This window comes from Truncatella angustata (assembly GCF_020726525.1).
Source record: "Truncatella angustata strain MPI-SDFR-AT-0073 chromosome Unknown BKA67scaffold_4, whole genome shotgun sequence".
Taxonomy (NCBI): domain Eukaryota; kingdom Fungi; phylum Ascomycota; class Sordariomycetes; order Amphisphaeriales; family Sporocadaceae; genus Truncatella; species Truncatella angustata.
In genome coordinates this window covers 2,172,773-2,191,047 of record NW_025763384.1, presented here as the reverse complement: position 1 = coordinate 2,191,047, position 18,275 = coordinate 2,172,773, and the positions used below count along the sequence as shown (strand labels likewise).

General features: G+C 50.7%; 7 protein-coding genes across 7 annotated transcripts; 2 read left to right on the top strand and 5 right to left on the bottom strand.

The window, feature by feature from the left end:
* Nucleotides 1–80: 80 nt before the first annotated feature.
* BKA67DRAFT_658683 (uncharacterized protein) lies at nucleotides 81–2,670 on the bottom strand (the record flags this gene model as incomplete). The annotated part of the gene is made up of 2 exons (XM_046107320.1): nucleotides 81–142; nucleotides 231–2,670. The coding sequence occupies 2 exons, from the start codon at nucleotides 2,668–2,670 to the stop codon at nucleotides 81–83; spliced, it is 2,502 nt and encodes an 833-aa protein (XP_045958653.1).
* A 528-nt stretch (nucleotides 2,671–3,198) lies between these two features.
* BKA67DRAFT_658682 (dephospho-CoA kinase) lies at nucleotides 3,199–4,023 on the bottom strand (the record flags this gene model as incomplete). The annotated part of the gene is made up of 1 exon (XM_046107319.1): nucleotides 3,199–4,023. The coding sequence occupies one exon, from the start codon at nucleotides 4,021–4,023 to the stop codon at nucleotides 3,199–3,201; it is 825 nt and encodes a 274-aa protein (XP_045958652.1).
* Nucleotides 4,024–5,913: 1,890 nt separating this feature from the next.
* On the top strand, nucleotides 5,914–8,516 carry BKA67DRAFT_564912 (phosphoribosylglycinamide synthetase). Its single transcript, XM_046102784.1, has one exon. It carries the CDS (start codon nucleotides 6,033–6,035, stop codon nucleotides 8,397–8,399), a length of 2,367 nt encoding a protein of 788 aa, XP_045958651.1. The 5' UTR covers nucleotides 5,914–6,032; the 3' UTR covers nucleotides 8,400–8,516.
* A 270-nt stretch (nucleotides 8,517–8,786) lies between these two features.
* BKA67DRAFT_492227 (uncharacterized protein) lies at nucleotides 8,787–11,056 on the bottom strand (the record flags this gene model as incomplete). Its single annotated transcript, XM_046096998.1, has 2 exons — nucleotides 8,787–8,978; nucleotides 9,125–11,056. Coding segments are annotated over 2 exons (2,124 nt in total), but the record flags the coding sequence as incomplete, so codon positions are not given.
* A 765-nt stretch (nucleotides 11,057–11,821) lies between these two features.
* BKA67DRAFT_564909 (uncharacterized protein) lies at nucleotides 11,822–12,318 on the bottom strand. Its single transcript, XM_046102783.1, has one exon. It carries the CDS (start codon nucleotides 12,312–12,314, stop codon nucleotides 12,099–12,101), a length of 216 nt encoding a protein of 71 aa, XP_045958649.1. The 5' UTR covers nucleotides 12,315–12,318; the 3' UTR covers nucleotides 11,822–12,098.
* Nucleotides 12,319–12,478: 160 nt separating this feature from the next.
* On the top strand, nucleotides 12,479–14,320 carry BKA67DRAFT_517443 (Alpha/Beta hydrolase protein; the record flags this gene model as incomplete). The annotated part of the gene is made up of 2 exons (XM_046097906.1): nucleotides 12,479–14,070; nucleotides 14,131–14,320. The coding sequence occupies 2 exons, from the start codon at nucleotides 12,479–12,481 to the stop codon at nucleotides 14,318–14,320; spliced, it is 1,782 nt and encodes a 593-aa protein (XP_045958648.1).
* Nucleotides 14,321–16,005: 1,685 nt separating this feature from the next.
* BKA67DRAFT_564906 (uncharacterized protein) lies at nucleotides 16,006–18,264 on the bottom strand. The gene is made up of 2 exons (XM_046102782.1): nucleotides 17,209–18,264; nucleotides 16,006–17,155 (listed from the first exon to the last, which is right to left on the bottom strand). The coding sequence occupies exons 1-2, from the start codon at nucleotides 18,051–18,053 to the stop codon at nucleotides 16,297–16,299; spliced, it is 1,704 nt and encodes a 567-aa protein (XP_045958647.1). The 5' UTR covers nucleotides 18,054–18,264; the 3' UTR covers nucleotides 16,006–16,296.
* Between the last annotated feature and the right edge of the window lie 11 nt (nucleotides 18,265–18,275).

Genomic DNA, 18,275 nt, shown 5'->3' with positions numbered 1-18,275 from the left:
AACAGGGATAACGTGACCAACACCAAGTCTTATAAGTTGACCGTAGAAAACGCGCCAGTGTGGGAAGAAGACGCCAGCTTCTACCACTCCACCGGATCAACCCGGTTCAGATCAGCCTGTCCCTCCTTGCTATCCCAGAAACCTAACGAAATCATTTTAGCCTTTTTTCTTCTTCTTCCTTTTTTTTCAATTTTTTTTTCACTGCCAAAGAGTTGCGACTGTTTACTTACCGCCGGTCTCGTTCGCAGCATCATTATTCCCCCAATTATTATTGTTGGCCGTTTCTCCCCAGTCGCCATTCCCAGCCACGTTACCAGCTGAAGATGGTAGGGCTTGTGTCGGAGAGTTTTGGGGACCTTGATTTGATGCTTGGGTTGAGCCAAAGACATTTCCGCCAGAGGATCGAGGCCAGGCGCCCGGCATAGACTCGTTGGAACTGTTGGACTGAGTGCCCTTGTTGCCGTTGCCGTTTCCGTTGTTTGTAGGGCCTACGTTGCCACCAGAGGAAGGCGGCTTGTTGGACGGAGAGCCCTTCGCCTGTGAACCGCCAGATTTTCCGTTGTTGCTTTGATCATCGTTTCTTCCCCAACTCGTGCCATTATTCTGGTTGGCTTTGGCACTGTTGTCTCCCACGCCGCCAGTTGTATTATTGTTCGAGGTCTCGTTGTCGTTGGCATTCCACGTATTCTCGCCGCCCCATCCTCCAGTACCAGTACCGTTGTTCTGATTATCATTTGTTCCCCATTCGTCGTAACCAGCCGTCCTATTTTGCATGTTGTTGCCCTGATTACCTCCATAAGCACTATTATTGTTCTGGGCATTGCCTCCCATACTCCACTCATTACCGTTCGACTGAGCATTGCCATTGTCCTTGCCGCCATTCGCACCACTTGTACCACAACCGTCATCGTTCTTCTGACTACCTGCATTACTACCACGCTGGCTCTTGGCCTTTTCCAAGGCCTCATGTAACTTCTTGCTGTGCATCGGACTCCACCCGCCGATTCCTGCATCGTTGGCCGTTCCATTGGAGCCTTGGGGGCCCTGAGCACCCTGGGTATCCTTCTGTTTCGATCCGCCGTTTTTCGCTGGAGAGGGACGTGGCGCGAAAGGCCCGACGTTGTTCGAATTTTTATTTGCCGCCGCCCGGAGGGATGGGGACGTATTGTAGATAGCACGTTGGTCCCCGGGCTTGGGAGTAACCGGACCAGGAACCTGCGTGGTGAAGTTTCCTTGAAACCAAGGGTTTCCAGGACCGGGTCCTTGAGCGACTGGTGGGACCCAACCCGGCGGCGGTGGAGGAACTGGGCCTTGAGATGGAGGAAACCCGTACATCCATGGGTTCTGTGAGGGATGCGGAACACCGAGGGGCATATTGTTCGACCAACGTTTAGGATACAGAGCCCCGCAAGGGTTTCCATAAGCACCGCCATGGTAGACGCGCATAACACCATGCTCAGCATCGTAAAATGCGTTAGGGCGCGGGTCGTCAGCACATTCAACGGAGTGCTCGATCTGAAGGACTTGAGCATTGATTGGCATGAGCAATTCTGGTCGGCGAGGTAGGGGTTGTGAGAAAGATTTCGTTTTCTTGTCCTTCTTTTTGGGCGGAGCGGATTCGACGAGCTCTACTTTCTGATTAGAGCCACCGACTTGTTGTTCGCCTTTCTTGCTCTTCTTCCCATAATTGCCGTTTTGATCTTTTTGGCTGTCCTTGGATTTCTTCTTGGCACGTTCATCCTGTTTTTTAGTCTCGTTCTTGTTCTTGGCCCTTGGAATCTCCTCTTCGGTCTCGACTGCTTCGGACTCTTCCTCAAAAGTCTCTACTTGTGGCTTCTTGCCCCCCTTGCCTTTCTGCTTGTCGTTCTTGGACTTGGTGGTACGTTTGCTTTGGTCTTCGGAAGCGCTCGATTCTACTGCGGTTTCGGACTCGGCGTTGGATTTCTCTTCAGGCTTGGACTCAGGCTCAGACTCCTTCTTTTTGTTTTTGGTCTTCTTGCCTTTGCCGTCATCGCCCCCCTTCTCGTCAGACGTGGATTTCTCATTGGCCTGCTTCTCCTTGGAATTTTTCACCTTTGCTGCTTGCTCCTTCGCCTTCTTCTCCTTATGTTTAGCGTGGATCTCAGCATCCGACTCTGGCTCGGATCCAGAATCCTTGTTTGCCTGTTTCCTCTTGCTTAGTGTCTTTCTTGCAGATATGCATTTGCCACAAGGGCAGTCCGAGACGATGTCATCCTCCGTATCATTGCCGCTCTCAGCTGTGCTTTCGCCTTTACTGACCTCGGTATCGGTTGTGCCTGCGTCCTTTTTCGCCTGTTTCATGTTGTTCAGTATGTTTTTCTGTGTTTCGCACTTGTTACAAGGGCAGTCCGAGTCAAACATCGTGTCTGCAGCTTGATCTGATTCACTCATGCTCTCGCTGACACTAACCTCTGTTGCATCTTCAGCCGAGTCCTCTGCAAAGTGAACTCGTTTTTTGTTGGCCACACGCGCAAGCTTTGCTAGTCGATCCGCTCTTGGAATTGAAAGAGACACAGTGTCGGTGTCATTCTCATCGTCGGTCTCCCAGCAGAGATTGGCGACTGTTCTGTGACGCGAGGACTTCTTGCGGCGGGTAAGGTTCGCGCCCACAACCCATTCGCAAAATGAATTGGCATGTTTGGCACGCATTGTGGCATCTGACTGTGAGACGGTAATAAAACGATGTTTGATCGAGTTCTGTGAAAGTACCAATGTATGGGGAGGAATGAATAGAAGTATTCGAACGGCCGTCGTGTGAATGTGTCGCCGACTGAGAAATCAAAAGTACAGTTGGTAATTCGAATATGATGATGTGTCAATGTATCCAGATGCTTCTGTGGTCAACTTCTAGGATCCCAAGGGAGAGTGTGCAGGAGTTTGAGGATTGATGGAGATGATTTGGCGGGACATTTCCGAGGACGTGATGGATAGGAAGCTCCCCGGCAACCGCAAGTCAGAAAGTGCAACCAAGGACTGTAACGTTGGCATGAGCTTTGCAGGCATACACCTCAAGAACCAAGGTCCCAGGCGATATACTACCCGATAACGATGCCCGTGGCCGATTATTTCAAGTTTGACATTTGTCCTGCAGTGACCACCCAGACTTCATTTCGCGCCAATTGCTTAGCATCATAGCTGCCTTGCCGGAAAGAAATTTTGGGCACAATATACTCAATATTACAGCTTGGCCTTCTCTTTCAATTCCTGCTCCCCCCATGCTTTGTTGATCCGCATGTTTTGCCAGAATGTCCAACCACCCGAAATGACAGCCAGAGGCGGGTAGAAAAGGAGCAGCCAACTCCACCAGCCGGGACTGCTCTTCTGTATTTCCTCGATTGCATGATCGATGTTGTTCTTCAACTCAGCCTTGCCTCCGTCATTCCAAACCACAACCCCCTTTCCCTTTCCTCTGGCTTCGCATCTCTTTGCCTTGAGGCGCACATCCCCTTGACTCATCACCCGGTTCTCCGCATCTTCTCTGCTGAGATGGGAATCTCGCTCCATAAGTCTCCTCATCTGTACCTCTGGATCTCTGACTGCCACCACCATCACCACTCCACACATCCTGTCCAAAGCGCTCTCAAAGAGAAGTGGAACGTCTAAAATTACTGCCCAGTGACCTGTGATGTAGCACCAGAATAGGGATTTGTACATCTCCTTTCGCACAGCAGGATGCACGATACCATTGAGAACGCCACGGTCCTTCTTCCTCTCCTCGCTGTTACCAAACACCCGTTTGCCAAGTGCCGGCCGGTTTAACGGCCTTCCCTTGCCATTGACTCCCCTCTCGGGGACTGTATCTGATGGCTCAACAAGCAGGTCCGGCGTGGTAGGCCCAAAGTATTTCACAATCGCGTTGTAGCCAGCCGTGCCAGGCTCAACCACTTTGCGCGCGAGTAAGTCCGCATCGATGATGGGAAGATTGTAGGGTGAGGATGAGAGAATAGATGACACGGTCGATTTCCCGGTCGCAATAGACCCCGTCAGACCAATGAGGAGCATGGTGTCTTTTTCTTTAATTAGGCGGATCGCGTATCGTCGAGTCCGGTATCGAGCAGGTTCGATGACTCTAAACTATTCTACGAGCACGCAACAACCGCGACGAGTGACGTCGGCGTTCCTGACGAGCTCCCAGCCGGCACACGGGATTAGCCGCATGTCTTGGTGCGATAACGTCGATAAGACACGGTACCCTGACACTGGGATTAAAGGTACGCGCCGAGATTTCTTGGCGATGTGTTATAACGACTTATAATTGTGAACGTATAGCAAAAACAAATGTAATCAAATCTTTTCACATACGGGTTGTATTTCTTTTCAACTAATCCGTTCACTCCGTGTAAATCCCGAAATTCGCATGCACCAACAAGTTTGTGCATCCCACACGATTCTTGCCGTGGCGGCAGGCTAATTACCTTGCAACTTAGGCATCTTATAAAACATGTTCAAAACACTGTAAGTGAGAGAGATTTCTAGTATCAATATGATCCGACTTTGCGAGTCTTCAAGCCTACGCAGTGGCCCGTGTGTATTCGCAACTTTGCTATTCCCGAAATGTATTTTGGCTTAATATGGTCGCTCTTTCTTGCAGCAGCAGTCCAGACAAGAAACTTCTCATTATTTGCTACAGAGACACACAGAAAATGCTTACGTCTCAGGTGCTCCACGACTTAGACTTGCCAGTTTCGAGAAGCATATACGGCGAGTTGAGAAATACACCGCCAGCACGTTCGAGCGCTGCCTCACATAGGAGATGACAACCGTGCTTCGTGCGCAGCCGCTGATTCATTTACGTGAGATAACTACATTCACCATGAGTATCAGTATTATTGCAAACGGGGCAACAATATCGTCGTGGCTAACTGCTTATCGGCGCTACCACGAAAATTGATCAGGCTGCGAGCAAATCCGACCCAAGTGTGTCACTACATATGTTCTGCTACGTCGAGTTCGCGTGCCGTGGGCATCTACGGGATATGATATTTGGATTTGATGCGTTTTGAACTTAGAGTGACACTAATTGAGCACGCGCCGATGTCCTTGATCAAGGAAAGGGTTACGTATTGTGCCCATGACATGGATGATGTAGAAAGTTTCCATCGAGGCAACTACCCATATTCCTAGTCCGCTATGATACCACGTCTGCCGTTCCTTAACCGTCATATTGGTTTGTTTGTTGTGCTTGTTATTACGAGTTTGTTTTTGCTAACTATTTCATCATAGGTATATTCAACCTTATTAATCACGACACCATAAATATCAGCATCCCCTGTTTAGCAACACATAATGTAAGTATTAACCGAGTCCAGTAACGGAATCCAGCCACGGCCTTGTATGAAATTCATTCGTCTAGAAAAGGAAGCATTGAAGACCGTTGTGTCATATCAGTACGGTATGCCTGTTCCACTTTGTGGAGCATCAATTGGGTGGTCATACCGGCGGCTATAAGCGCACACTTTGAGAAGATCTCAGAGTATCTGCGTGTATCGCATTGTTTTCTCAAAGTTTCTCAGATTACGGAGTCTGAAGGTCCAACTCCAACCAACCATAGCAGTCGTCCAACAATGATAGCAATGGCGACTTATTCTTATGGGGTTCTCGGGCTGATGTCTCAAATTGATACCATTTGATTCAATGAAGCCATCTTCGTGTACTAGTTCCGAAGGTAGCTATAAGAACGGAATCAACTATAAGATGCATATGTTATAGAGTTATTACATGGTGAAATTGGCGCTAACCAGCCCACCAACCTTACCTTTAACCTAGTTAGTTAGTAGGCCTTTGACGAGACCTGCAAATTTGGTGGAACCCCCTCCAGCCCTGCTGGGCCTGCGATCCCTGAGAAAATTATTGCGGGGGAGGGGTTAATAAATTCTCGAGCTGCGACAGCGGGACAAATCTTTTTCTCCAGAGCAGTCGTCAAGGACTGCTCTCGCTTTTGATAAGAGATCACTCGATCTCTCACACTGCCAAGACACTTTATTCGTGATCGGATAGGAGCAACCGCTAGAATGCCTATCAAGTTCCCACTTCGAGTCCTGCTCATTGGCAATGGCGGCCGAGAAAACGCAATCGCGTGGAAGCTCAGCCAGTCACCCCATGTTGAGGCCATCATCGCGGTCCCCGGAAACGGAGGCACTGCAACTACGCCCAAGACTACCAATGTCGAGACGGTCAACTCTGAAGACTTCTCTGCCCTTCTCGAACTCGCCAAGAAGAAGAATCTTAACTTCGTTGTGCCCGGCCCCGAAGCGCCTCTCGTGGCAGGTGCCGTCGATTTCTTCGAAGAACATGGCATTCCGGCCTTTGGCCCCAGCAAGGACGCCGCCCTCATGGAGGGCAGCAAGACCTTTTCCAAGGACTTCATGAAGAAGTGGAACATCCCCACCGCCGCCTTCGAGAACTTCTCCGACTACGAACAAGCACGTAAATACCTCGACAGCGTGAACCATGACGTGGTCATCAAGGCTAGCGGACTGGCGGGAGGAAAGGGTGTTCTGATCCCTACAACCAAGGAGGAGGCGCACCAAGGTCTCAAGGAGGTCATGCTCAACAAGGAGTTTGGTTCAGCCGGAGACGAGGTCGTCATCGAGGAGTTCCTGCATGGTGACGAACTGAGTGTTCTAACCTTCTGTGACGGCTCTCGCATCAAATCGTTCCCCCCTGCCCAAGACCACAAGCGAATTGGCGATGGCGATCAGGGTTTGAACACTGGCGGCATGGGCTGTTACGCGCCTACCAACATTGCCACTCCCGAGCTCATCAAGGAGATGGACAACATCATCCAAAACACCGTTGACGGCATGCGCCGTGACGAGATTCCTTTCAAGGGTATCCTGTTCACTGGCTTCATGATCACGTCGAGCGGACCCAAGGTTCTGGAATACAATGTGCGATTCGGCGACCCCGAAGTGCAAACAGTCTTGCCCTTGTTGTCCGAGGACACTGATCTAGCCAAGATCATGGTGGCATGTGTCAAGGGCAATCTCGACGCTACTAACCTGATCATGAACATCGAGCCCAAGTTCAGCACCACAGTTGTTGTTGCTGCCGGGGGTTACCCGGAAGCTTACGCCAAGGGAGATGAGATGACTGTGCAGCAACCACCCAATGGCATTAACATCTTCCACGCCGGCACAAAGTTAAAGGACGGCAAGCTTGTCACTGCAGGTGGTCGTGTCATCGCGGCGACCGCGACAGGCGACAGTCTGAGAGCGGCCGTCGACAAGGCATACGAGGGCGTCAAGCTCATCCAGTTCGACAAGATGTACCACCGCAAGGATATTGCGCATCGCGCCTTCCGGCCAACCTCGGACACCAAGAAGGCCCTCACCTACGCTCAAGCAGGTGTCAGCATCGAGGCTGGAAACCAGTTTGTCGAACGTATCAAGAAGGCTGTCCGCTCAACGGCAATCCCTGGTGCCGACGCAGAGATCGGCGGATTTGGTGGCGAGGTCGACTTGACAAACGCTGGCTATGCGGCGGACAGACTCACCCTCGTTGGTGCCATCGACGGTGTGGGCACCAAGCTCATGATTGCCCAGGCAACGAAGAAGCATGACACCGTTGGCATTGATCTAGTGGCTATGAACGTCAACGATCTGGTCGTACAGGGCGCGAGACCCTTGATGTTCTTGGATTACCTCGGATGCAGCAAGCTAGACCCCGAGGCGCTGGCACCTTTTGTGGAGGGTGTAGCTGAGGGTTGCAGACAGTCCGGGTGTGCCTTGGTGGGCGGCGAGACCGCAGAAATGCCCGGCATGTACCAAGGTGACGACTATGATGCCGCCGGCTGCGCCGTGGGAATCTTGCAGAACGACCACCGTCTGCCTAGACTGGATGACATGGCAGAAGGTGACGTCCTGATTGGTCTTGCCTCGAACGGCGTCCACTCCAACGGCTTCTCGTTGGTACGCCGAATCCTGCAGGAGGACAAGGTCAGCTACTCGGATGCCGCGCCGTGGGACAACAGCGGAGTGAATGTGGGCGAGTCGTTGTTGACGCCGACTCGAGTCTACGTGAAGCCCCTGCTGAAGGTCGTGTCCAGGCTCAAGGGGCTCGCCCACATCACCGGAGGCGGCCTGTCGGAGAACGTGCCGCGCATGCTCCCCAAGCAGCTGGCGGCCGAGATCGACGTCTCGAGCTGGGACCTGCCCGCCGTCTTCAAGTGGCTGAAGAAGGCAGGCAACGTCGAGGCGGCCGAGATGGCTAGGGCCTTCAACACCGGTGTCGGCATGGTGGCGGTCCTGGACTCGTCCGAGGTCGACGAGGTCACTCGCATCCTCAAGGAGGAAGGAGAGACCGTTTACAAGATCGGCAAGCTGGTCTCGCGTTCGGGTGAGGGGTGCGTTCTCAAGGGTTTGGAATCATGGAACTAAAGGAAAGGCGGTCAAATGGAGTTTTAGAGAAATGGTCAACTCGGGTATCTAGATATTAAAAAAAAGAATGGGTAGAGTGAAATTGACATGCAAGAAAATGACAAACTCAGGCTGTACTATCTTATCCCTCTGCCGTGTTACTTGTGAGGTAAACCATATGATACGAAGCACGGTGATACTACCTACAATGTTACCGAGACCATCTGTGCAATAGCTACGATAGTGCGTTTTGCACGGGCATATACTAACACTAGCTATAACAGGAAGGCTCTGTATCACTGGACACTCGTTATGCTGAGACAACTTGACGTGCAAAGCTGGTCACTTGCGAAGACTCATAGTGGACGTTTCTGGCTTGAGATGGATTGTTGATTTCTTGCTTTGTATCTATGTTTCCTTGAAAGCGCCCATGTCTTTTAATGCGCCAGCTAATCTCCTATAATCACGGAGAAGTTCGAGGACCTCGCCAAGTTTCAAGTCTGCTGGGTTTTGCAGCTCAATGAACCTCTTGTTAGGAGGCTTAATCTGCTGGATCTTGACGTCTTTTGGCGGCAGTGCTGCAGCGATGTCTGGGAAGGCCTGTAATTAAAAGTTAGAGATCTGACTATGATGATATCCAAGAGGGGAAGGCTGAGCCACGATGATGGAAAGCTACGGCTGCTTTTGCATATCATCCACAAGCATAGCACGATGGACAAATGGGGAAAGGGAGGGGGGATACATACAGTACCCAGGTCGCCTCCGTCCGCAGGCTTGGCAACACTATCTCTCGGAGTTGATGTTGGAGCAGGCGTTGTTACCGAGCGGCCAAACGGACGTAGCATGCCAGAAAATTTGTTGATCGGGTTCAGCGAGTTTCCTAGATTCCTCGCTTGCTCAACAAGATTGGGGTTCGATGCTGATGATGAACCCCCAGGAGTGATTGCAGGAGTGACGAGCTTCTCCTTATTCTCCTCCGTAGCAAAGACGACCTTCTTCGAACTACTTGCGCTACGAGCACTTCGAGTGCTGTCTGTGCTGCGATCTCTGGAGGTAGCTGAGGCCTTCCTTCCTCCGACTAGACTGAGCATTCTGTCTTCCTTGCCAGCGGCTAGAATGTCACTCTCACGCGCGCCTGAACCATCCACAGATACGTCGTCGTCGGGGGGCGGCGTTCCGATGAGCTTCCTAGCGTCTTCGAGAGTTTTTGGTACCACTAGCTCGCCGTGAGAGGAGTCATCCAAAAGCCTTCCGCGCCAGAAGTTGAAACTATCCCCAAGACTGTTGGTTATATTCTTGATACCCTGATCTGCCGAATCGAAGAAAGAGTCCCTGGCATTACCAATGGCTTGCGCTGGCGTCTGTATCAGGTCACTAAGCCGACGACGCTGGGCAAGTGTTTTGGCGAATGTGGGCGACGGGGGTGCTCTGAGGCCTGACTCTTCAACGGGAGTAATAATCGCCGGCGTCGAAGCGGTCGCTGAGAGGCCAGCTGTGTATGCTGGAGGAAAAGTCTCTGCCTTTGACGTACCCGGACTGCCGTCAAGTTTGGATGGTCCCGAAAGCGCCTCACTAGCCCGCAGACTTGCCAGGTCGACTGTCTCGAGGAAATTTATAGCTGCTTCCAGGTTGGTAAGGCAGTAAGATGCCTCACCCTCAACCTTTTCTTCCCAGCGGAATCTTTCGATGAACTTCAGATCGCTAATGACACTGAGTTTCTCCGGCGGCATGGTGATTAGAGTATAGATAAGCATAGGCATGATTTCATCAGCCGATGAAGAAGGGTGGAAGATCGATAGCGTATCAACGATGCTCTTGTGTGCGGCCTTGAGGTAGTTCAGTTTGCCCAATGGATATCTTTTCTCGCTCATGGTGGTCAAATCTTTCCGCGCCTGTTCCAGAAACTGGCAGATTTCCTCCTGTTTCTTCGCTACTGCTGCGATATTGCCCTCGGGAAGCTCGCCAATCTTGACACCGAGGTCTGTAGGTCCGATGCCAACCATAGCTAGGGCAGCTGTCTTGGACCGGAGCTTGTCATCCTGTGCCTCATCCTGTGTGGTTCTGTGACGATATATCCGATCGTAGATACCTTCACACAAACGCCTCTCAACAGCCTCTTCGAGGAGAACCCTTTTATGCTCTAAAGCCTTCCTAGCCTTCTTTCTTTCTGCTAATTCTTCGGATGTGACCATTTGCTGCTCGGATTCTATTGCGGCTGTGTTCTTAGTCTTCTCTTTGTTGCCTAACGAAGCAGCTTTCGCTCTAAGGATGCTCGCTGCCGACGGCCTGGCCGTTACAGAGGGTCGTTGCGTTCGGTTCTGAAGCGTAGAGAGACTGGCTATATGTGTCTGAATGTGGTGGGCTGCAGTACTGTAAAAGTCTTGAAAGCGCCGTGATATGTTGTCAATGTTGGGTGGAGCGTTATGGACTTTAGCCGACAGCCCGTCGATGAAGTTGTCTATCTTGCTAACGAGTTCTATGGGTATGTCGTCTAGATCGACGGATGCTCGTGGGGGCTCGATTGGGTCGTCCGACTCAGCAGCATCAAAGGCATCTTGTTCTGACTTGGTAGCCTGCCTATTGCTGCCATTCTGAAAGGTATTTGCCCTTTGGGATCGGGTCAGAGGTTCTGGGTCTTTTGGAGACTCTTGACGGGTGAAGGATCTGGAGGTGCGAAGTCCCGGTTTCGCCTCGGAAGGTTTGAATGCCATGATGGTCTAGGTGACATGCAAGAACAGCAAGCACGGTATGGCAGATGATGAATACAGCAGGCAATGGCACAGTACGTGATGATGTGCAAGTGCAAAACGAAAGTAAAGATATCAAATCTGGTGACGCGACTATATCATGCGGTTTTCTGAAACGATAGAATAAGGTGTCGGCCCTCTTGGCGAGCTATTTGTTCTGTGCTAAGACTGTCTCCGGTTGTGATTTTTCGATAATGTCATGACAGGTCTCCCGGATGAGCCGCACATTGAAATATTGTCCAGGTCAAGCTTCTAGACGTGGAGCTATGGGGTGAAGCAACTGTGTGACAGACGATGGGAATTGAGACGTAACGGCTGTTATCGGCGACGCGATAAAAGAGGTCCACGTTCAGGGATACGACATACTGTACCTAGGCTGCGTCGAGGTGGAGAATAAAAGCTGCTTCAGGCCTGGAACCTGGGCTTGGACTTTGGGTCGATGAAGAGTTGAATTCAAGCCCGTCTTAGACTTGACTAAAAATACAATCAACTAAAAAGTAGTAGGCGTGGACGTGGAAGCCATCTCGATCGAGATCAGGTGAATAGGGCTTGGATGGCGTATGGATATATCAGCAGGCAAACACTTTTGAGAGGCTGGAGACGCTTGTCCTGTGAATTCCAATCCCATGCCACGGGACCTCTACAGAGGAAAGATGTAAGAAAGATGGCAGCTGCCCCAACGGGGTGTGGCGCTGTCTTATCCCCCGCGTTCACTGGGCCGACACCACCGGAAGCTGCAGGCGGCTCTGAGTCGTGCATGTAATGTAATGCTACTGTACGGAAAGTCGAAACCGGACGCGAGCATTTACACCAACAGCATGGCCGCATCTTTCGCATGGCATAGTATGACACGGCATGACAATGGGAGAGAGAGAGAAAAACCCTAATGAGATGGTTGCAGGCCTTTAAGATAGAATTTTCCTTTTTGCTCGTACCTTATCATCTCAAACTGTAGCCATTAAGACGTTTGGGATTATGGGCATGGGCACTTGTTTGAAGTGTCCCATTCCCAGATATGGTGCAGACGAACGCCTGCAGGGGTGACTAGGTTAGCACATGCCGCTTGTTGGCCGCATCGGAGCATTTGTCCACTGAGCGATGTTGTCATAGGCGCCTCAGCAGGTGGCACGCGATAACATTGTGGATACGGGGTCACTACAGTGTAGGCTACTGCATCTATCCTATCCATGGTATCGTAGATGGTCGCTACCTAGAGATCTACACCTACACATACACATACACTACGACTAATCAACGACGACGACGCCGGTGTACTGACTCTTCCTCTGGGTCTTCACCGATTTTTCATCCTCTCGCCTGAATGCCTTCACCATAACCCGCGACAAATGAAAGATGGCGCGCAAGAGAACCTCCCGCTTAGACTGCACCTCTGCTGGCAGAGTAACCGCCCAACTGCTCTTATCCTTCCTCGCTGTATCCACGACAACCCACGCGACACCCGACCAGCGAGCGCAAGTCGCCTTCGGTGATTCTCCTGTCTTATCGCCTTTCATACCAGAACCCGACCTAGAACCCCCGCCGCCGGCGGAGCACACCTTCACATTACGCCACATCCTGCATCACGGAACCTACAGGCATCCGGGCCTTCACCGACGACGGGATGTGCCGGAAGCCCAGGCAGCCCAGGTATGGCTTGCCTCCGAGGACGGCCACCAGGCAGAGAGGGTGCCTCCTCTGAAGGCCAGGAGCTCATCTCGAAAGATCGAGCGGTTAGTCGATAGAAGACCCGCCGTGGTAGATCCCATGGTTGCTGAAGCAAGAGAACGGGGTTACGTGCTGGCTGGCCTTCCCTCCGCATGGACCATTGATCATGTTCCTGCGCCCAATGTCACAGATAAGGAGACCGTCTTGAGCATGGCTCTGATTGCCTCAGACGCTTATGTTGCCATTCCAGGCATGCCCGATTGGGAAGAGGTGGGCGAGCCATTCAATAGAAGCGCCGACTTCGGCTGGGAGACAGATGGCTTGCGAGGCCACGTCTTTGCCGACGAGAACAACTCCACCATCGTCATCGGCCTGAAAGGAACGTCGCCCGCTGTATTTGATGGAGAAGGCACCACCACCAACGATAAAGTAAACGACAACCTCTTCTTCAGCTGCTGCTGCGCCCAGCAAGGACAATGGTCCTGGCATCAAGTATGCGACTGCGCCACTAGCACATACAGCTGCAACAACACGTGCGTGGTCAAGGCACTCCGCGCTGAAAACCGCTACTATCAGGCTGCTCGAGAACTATATTCCAATGTTACCGAGATCTACCCAGATTCCAACATCTGGATCGTTGGCCACTCCCTCGGTGGAGCTGTCAGCTCCTTGCTCGGTCTGACCTACGGTTTGCCTGTTGTCACGTTCGAAGCCGTCCCAGAGGCGTTGGCCGCTGGACGCCTTGGCCTTCCCGTCCCTCCGCATGCCGATCCACAGTATCCTCAGACGCGTGAATATACTGGAACTTACCACTTCGGGCATACTGCTGATCCTATCTATATCGGCACCTGCAACGGAGCCACAGCCACCTGCTCATTTGCTGGTTACGCCTTGGAATCAGCGTGCCATACAGGGTACGAGTGTACATATGATACGGTCGGAGATAAGGGCTGGCGTGTCGGAATAGGAACGCACAAGATCCGAGCAGTCATTAACGATGTTATTCGGAAGTATGATACGGTACCCGAGTGTAAGTATACTCCGGAATGCAGAGATTGTGGAAACTGGAAAATGTACGAAAGCAATGGGACGGAATCAACAACTTCTTCAAGCTCTAGCACCACAACCAAAGCTTCCAAGACACGTACCAGGACTGCAACCTGTGAAACGCCCGGCTGGTGGGGATGTCTTGACGAAACTACCACTACGACGGGAACTACGACTTCGACAACATCCTCTACTACAACTACGTCGACATCCACGTGCAAGACGCCCGGATGGTAGGTTCCCAATCACTAGTTCTTTCTTACTTCGTTCTGCATGTACTGATTCCCAAATAGGTTTGGATGTCGTGACAAAGACGATGCTACAACAACGAGCACCACATCAAGTTGCAGCATTCCAACCGCTACGACCACTTGCGAAACGCCTGGTTGGTTTGGATGCAAGGATAAAACGGCAGCAACTAGCACAACCTCACGTGAACCACTCATTACCTCACCGCCCCCAATACCTGCGGAATTACGGTAGCACATGATAGCATATCTCATTTGAATTTCAGATAGTTACAAAACATATCACACGCACCGACACTCCATACTACTGACATGCCATGGTATAATCATAGTGTGAACTACCCATGCCCCATTGTCACCTCGATTTCTGGTATAGTAAGACGACTTTTGAAGCAGCTGGCCTGGCCCGGAAGGCAAAATAACATATCTCGTACAACCCGCTTGCTGGCAGTCAATGTATCAGTCACTAGTTCCAGTGTTAGTGAGTATGTTCGAGGTAGTATAAAGTTAAGCGCGTCAGTGCTAGAATAGGCGCCTCAGTTACCAAAGATTTCAGAACAAGTCAACCAGCTACCAAAGTAATGCAATGTGAAATTCACAAGCCTCTTTTCAGCACACGAGACCCGATGATCCATGTTGGTCCAGTAGTAAAACACTCATCCCTGTTACCGCATACGAATCGCCAAACCGACGTACCGCCGTAACGTCGTAACACCATATACCGTACACGAAAACAAAATACAGAGGTTAATTTAGGGAGGATTCAATAATAGGAAATCAAATTGATTCTAAGTGGTAAAGATGCCCACAACGATATGGGGGGAAAGTCCCACAATCAAACGCCAACTTTTGCAGTATAGTATTCATCTCCTTTGTCCTATCTGCCGATCTAGATCTAGTCCTTGGCGGATCTTATTCGTTGTTTGTAGTAGAGGTTTTGGTCTTGTATGATGCCTTTCTACATTTTGACGTTATAGTTCGTTCCAGGTTCAATGCCACCGCCATGCTGTCCCGCTCCCCAGATCGAAGTAACGAGACAATCACGATAACACCTCGCCGCAACCCTGAACTTCCCATTTGTCGGTCTTTCTCATAGCATTTTATACAGGAAGTTGAACAACAAAATGCCGACTCATTCGCAGCCATAAGAATTCATCATAATTACATCTATAGTGATATACCCGATCACAGGAGGAAGGCCTGGTCAGTTCTGTCTAGATGCCATGGCATAGGCGCAGGACCATGGCCCCTTGGTCATTCCTCCCTAGCCATGTCATAGGGCTAAGAATTGTGATCTTTGCTATCTTGGAACGCTTATCTTTCCTTGTTGCTGCTATCGCACTTCGTCCCAAAGCCACGACGACAACCGGCCATAGGGTTATAATCACCCTACGATGACGACACTGATACGGGTAGAACAAGACTTTGCCCTGCGTCATAGCTAGAAGACACTCTTCCTTTACAGAGAATCGGGTACTGGACAGGACACTCGAGGAAAACTCGAGATTCACGACGCCAACAGTCCAGTCATTTAGAAAGGAAAGGTTCAACCCCAAGCCAGGTACCATCGGTAATTGTGGCTTCGAGGTAACTCAACGACGGTCATTTGGAGCAGTGGGCGAAATTCAGTGGTGGGAAACAAGTGTTGATATCTTGGAAGACCTAAATGTCTCTGAACGGTTCGTCATTGGTATGATGGGTGTCAATAAGTGAGGTGTAGATGTACGGGTTACGACGACCCGTTCAAAATCCTCACTAGTGTCTTCTGGATTGGATTGCCCTTCAGAATACGAAGCGACGTAGAATGGGCCTGTGCAGTAAATGGCATTGCCCCAGGTAGAGTATGGTCGGGCAAATTAGGACTTAAATTTTACTTCAGTGAACCACCAAGAGGCATAAGTGTGTAAAGAACGAGACCAATGAGTAAAATCTACTGTGATGTATTATTTATTGCAAGGTGCGGGTGTGTGGGGAATCTTTATACCATCTGCTCAACTACCTGCCCAGCAAAACAACCAAAGAGCCAGTCCTTTTTTCCCCCCCACAGCCTAGCCCCTATTTAATCCTCAAAAGAACACCCAGTCCATGCTATACCCTGCTTGGAATGCAAACGCTCAAATCAAAATACAACACACTGCGGTCTGCCGAAACCATAGCTCGGCTTGTTGTGCCACGTCCGTTTGCTTACTCCTTCACTGAGATACTAGATCCCTAATGCACTCCGTTTGTTTGCTTCACGGGGCTTGCTCTTCCATTGGAGCCGCCGTTCGTCAAGTCCCCTAAATTGCCACCCTGCTGACTGATAAGCGTCTCCATGAAGGCAATGTAGTCAAACTGTGGAACGCCTCTGTCCTCGGCCATATCGGGTCCTTTGTGTTCGGGCACGATCTCCATGAGCTTGTCGATCACTTCGTCGGGTACCAGCGAGTGCCGGAGATCCATCTCTGTGACGTATGGCTTGCCGTCCGCCACTTCACGGAAAGACTGGAAGACTTGCTCAGCGGTGTTCTGGTCCTCGGTTACGTCAACCATGAAACGAATGAATTGTTCGAACGAGACACGATCACGGCCGTGTGAGGTCTCAAGGAAATAGTCGTGCATCTCGTCTTCCGAGAACACAAGACCCAGTGACGCAAGCGCGGCGCTGAACTCAAGCTCGGAAAGCGAGTTTGTGTCATCACGGTCAAAGTGCCTGAAAACAGACTCAAACTCCTCAAGTTGGATAGGCGTGAGGTTCGTCATGTTACGAGCGACCATCTGGTTCTCCAAGAAGGCAAGCTTCTTTGACACGCTGGACTTGACTAAACCAAGTTCGTATTGCAGCTCGTCATACGTGTAGGTGGTAAAGTCATTCTCCTCGATATTGGCTTCCTGGCACTTTGCGTCGACGGCTTCGATCTTCGCTAAATATGCATCTAGTGGCGGCAGATTGTCTGAAAGCTTGCGGACATGCAGAAGCTGGTCCTCCACATCGCCTTCTAGACCGGAAATTGCGACTTGCATTGTGTTGAGGGCCAATGCAAAGTCATTTGCTTTATCAGCAAACGATTTCCGAAGGGCGTTTTTGATACTACAAAGGAAGTTAGTTTGATCTTCCTGAGATGAGTTGGTGGCATAACGTACTCTCTAATGGTCTCGTTGATGAGTTGGCCACGCATCATTTCGGCTTTGGTGAGATGAGCCCATTCCTTGTCCATGACTTCCAGCCTCAACTCTGGCGGTGGCTCATAGATTCTCAGCCGATATGTCGCCATCTTGGTCTTGATATTGCCTAGAAGCGTTGCGAGGTCAGTCTTCTCGGCAACCCATGCTCGCTTCTGGCCTCTCTTGTATGAAGCAAACGCGGTAGCCTGTTTCTTGGCGTCGACATATGTTCCTTCGAAGGTGGCCTTCTGCCAAGTGTCTATTTGTTCCCTCAGTTGTCTGAGAAGCTCTCTCATGCGCCTTTCATAGGCACTTTGCATCTCCCAGGCGCCTTGCATATTGTTGATGAACTTTTCCACGCGGCGACCTGCATTTTCGACCTTTTCCATTTGGGAAAAGGCGTGAAACCAGTATGCAATGTATGTCATCATACTTCTTTCGTCAGGCTTTGCAACATCGCAGACATCTTCTACATCCAGCAGGGTCGGAATACCAATCTCCTTATGAGCGATATCAAAAGCCAGCTGCATGTTGCCTCTGTGGTCACTTTTGTCCAGAGCATCGTAGTCGATGAGATCTGGGCGATGGATGTCTAGTAATGCGCAGAAGGCCAGACCGTCGTTCCAACTAGAACTAAAGTCGCGCACTTCGACCTCGTCGTAGCATGCTGTTTTGCGCTGACACCACAATAGTAGACCCTCTTTTGCTGTCATACCCTCCTGGTTGATGTCGCTAATTGTGAATCGTAGAATAAGTGTCCATATTAATCCGAGGATGATCTTTCGATTGCCGTCCACGATATCCTCGGCGCCGATGTTGGTCATCTGGATGCCTCTGGATCTGACGAAATCGAGACCCAGGTTTGCATTTTCGAACCGCTGTACTCGTAGCTTTGGCTTGGCGGCATATCGGCCCAATGGTTCCTGGGAGAGACATTCGAGGAGATGGATGAGAATGACCTTTTGTAGGATGCAGTGAGCAAATAGTGTTTAGAACAGAGCTGTCAGATGCAAAACTTACGCCACTGCTCAGGTCGGCAACCAAGT

Excerpts from the sequence above, each read along its gene's own strand:
- BKA67DRAFT_564912 (XM_046102784.1), top strand. The coding sequence starts at position 6,033 with ATGCCTATCAAGTTCCCACTTCGAGTCCTGCTCATTGGCAATGGCGGC.
- BKA67DRAFT_564909 (XM_046102783.1), bottom strand. The coding sequence starts at position 12,314 with ATGGATAGGATAGATGCAGTAGCCTACACTGTAGTGACCCCGTATCCA.
- BKA67DRAFT_564906 (XM_046102782.1), bottom strand. The coding sequence starts at position 18,053 with ATGACCAACATCGGCGCCGAGGATATCGTGGACGGCAATCGAAAGATC. Across the intron at positions 17,156-17,208 it reads ATCAACGAGACCATTAGAGA|TATCAAAAACGCCCTTCGGA; the intron begins GTACGTTATGCC and ends CTTCCTTTGTAG.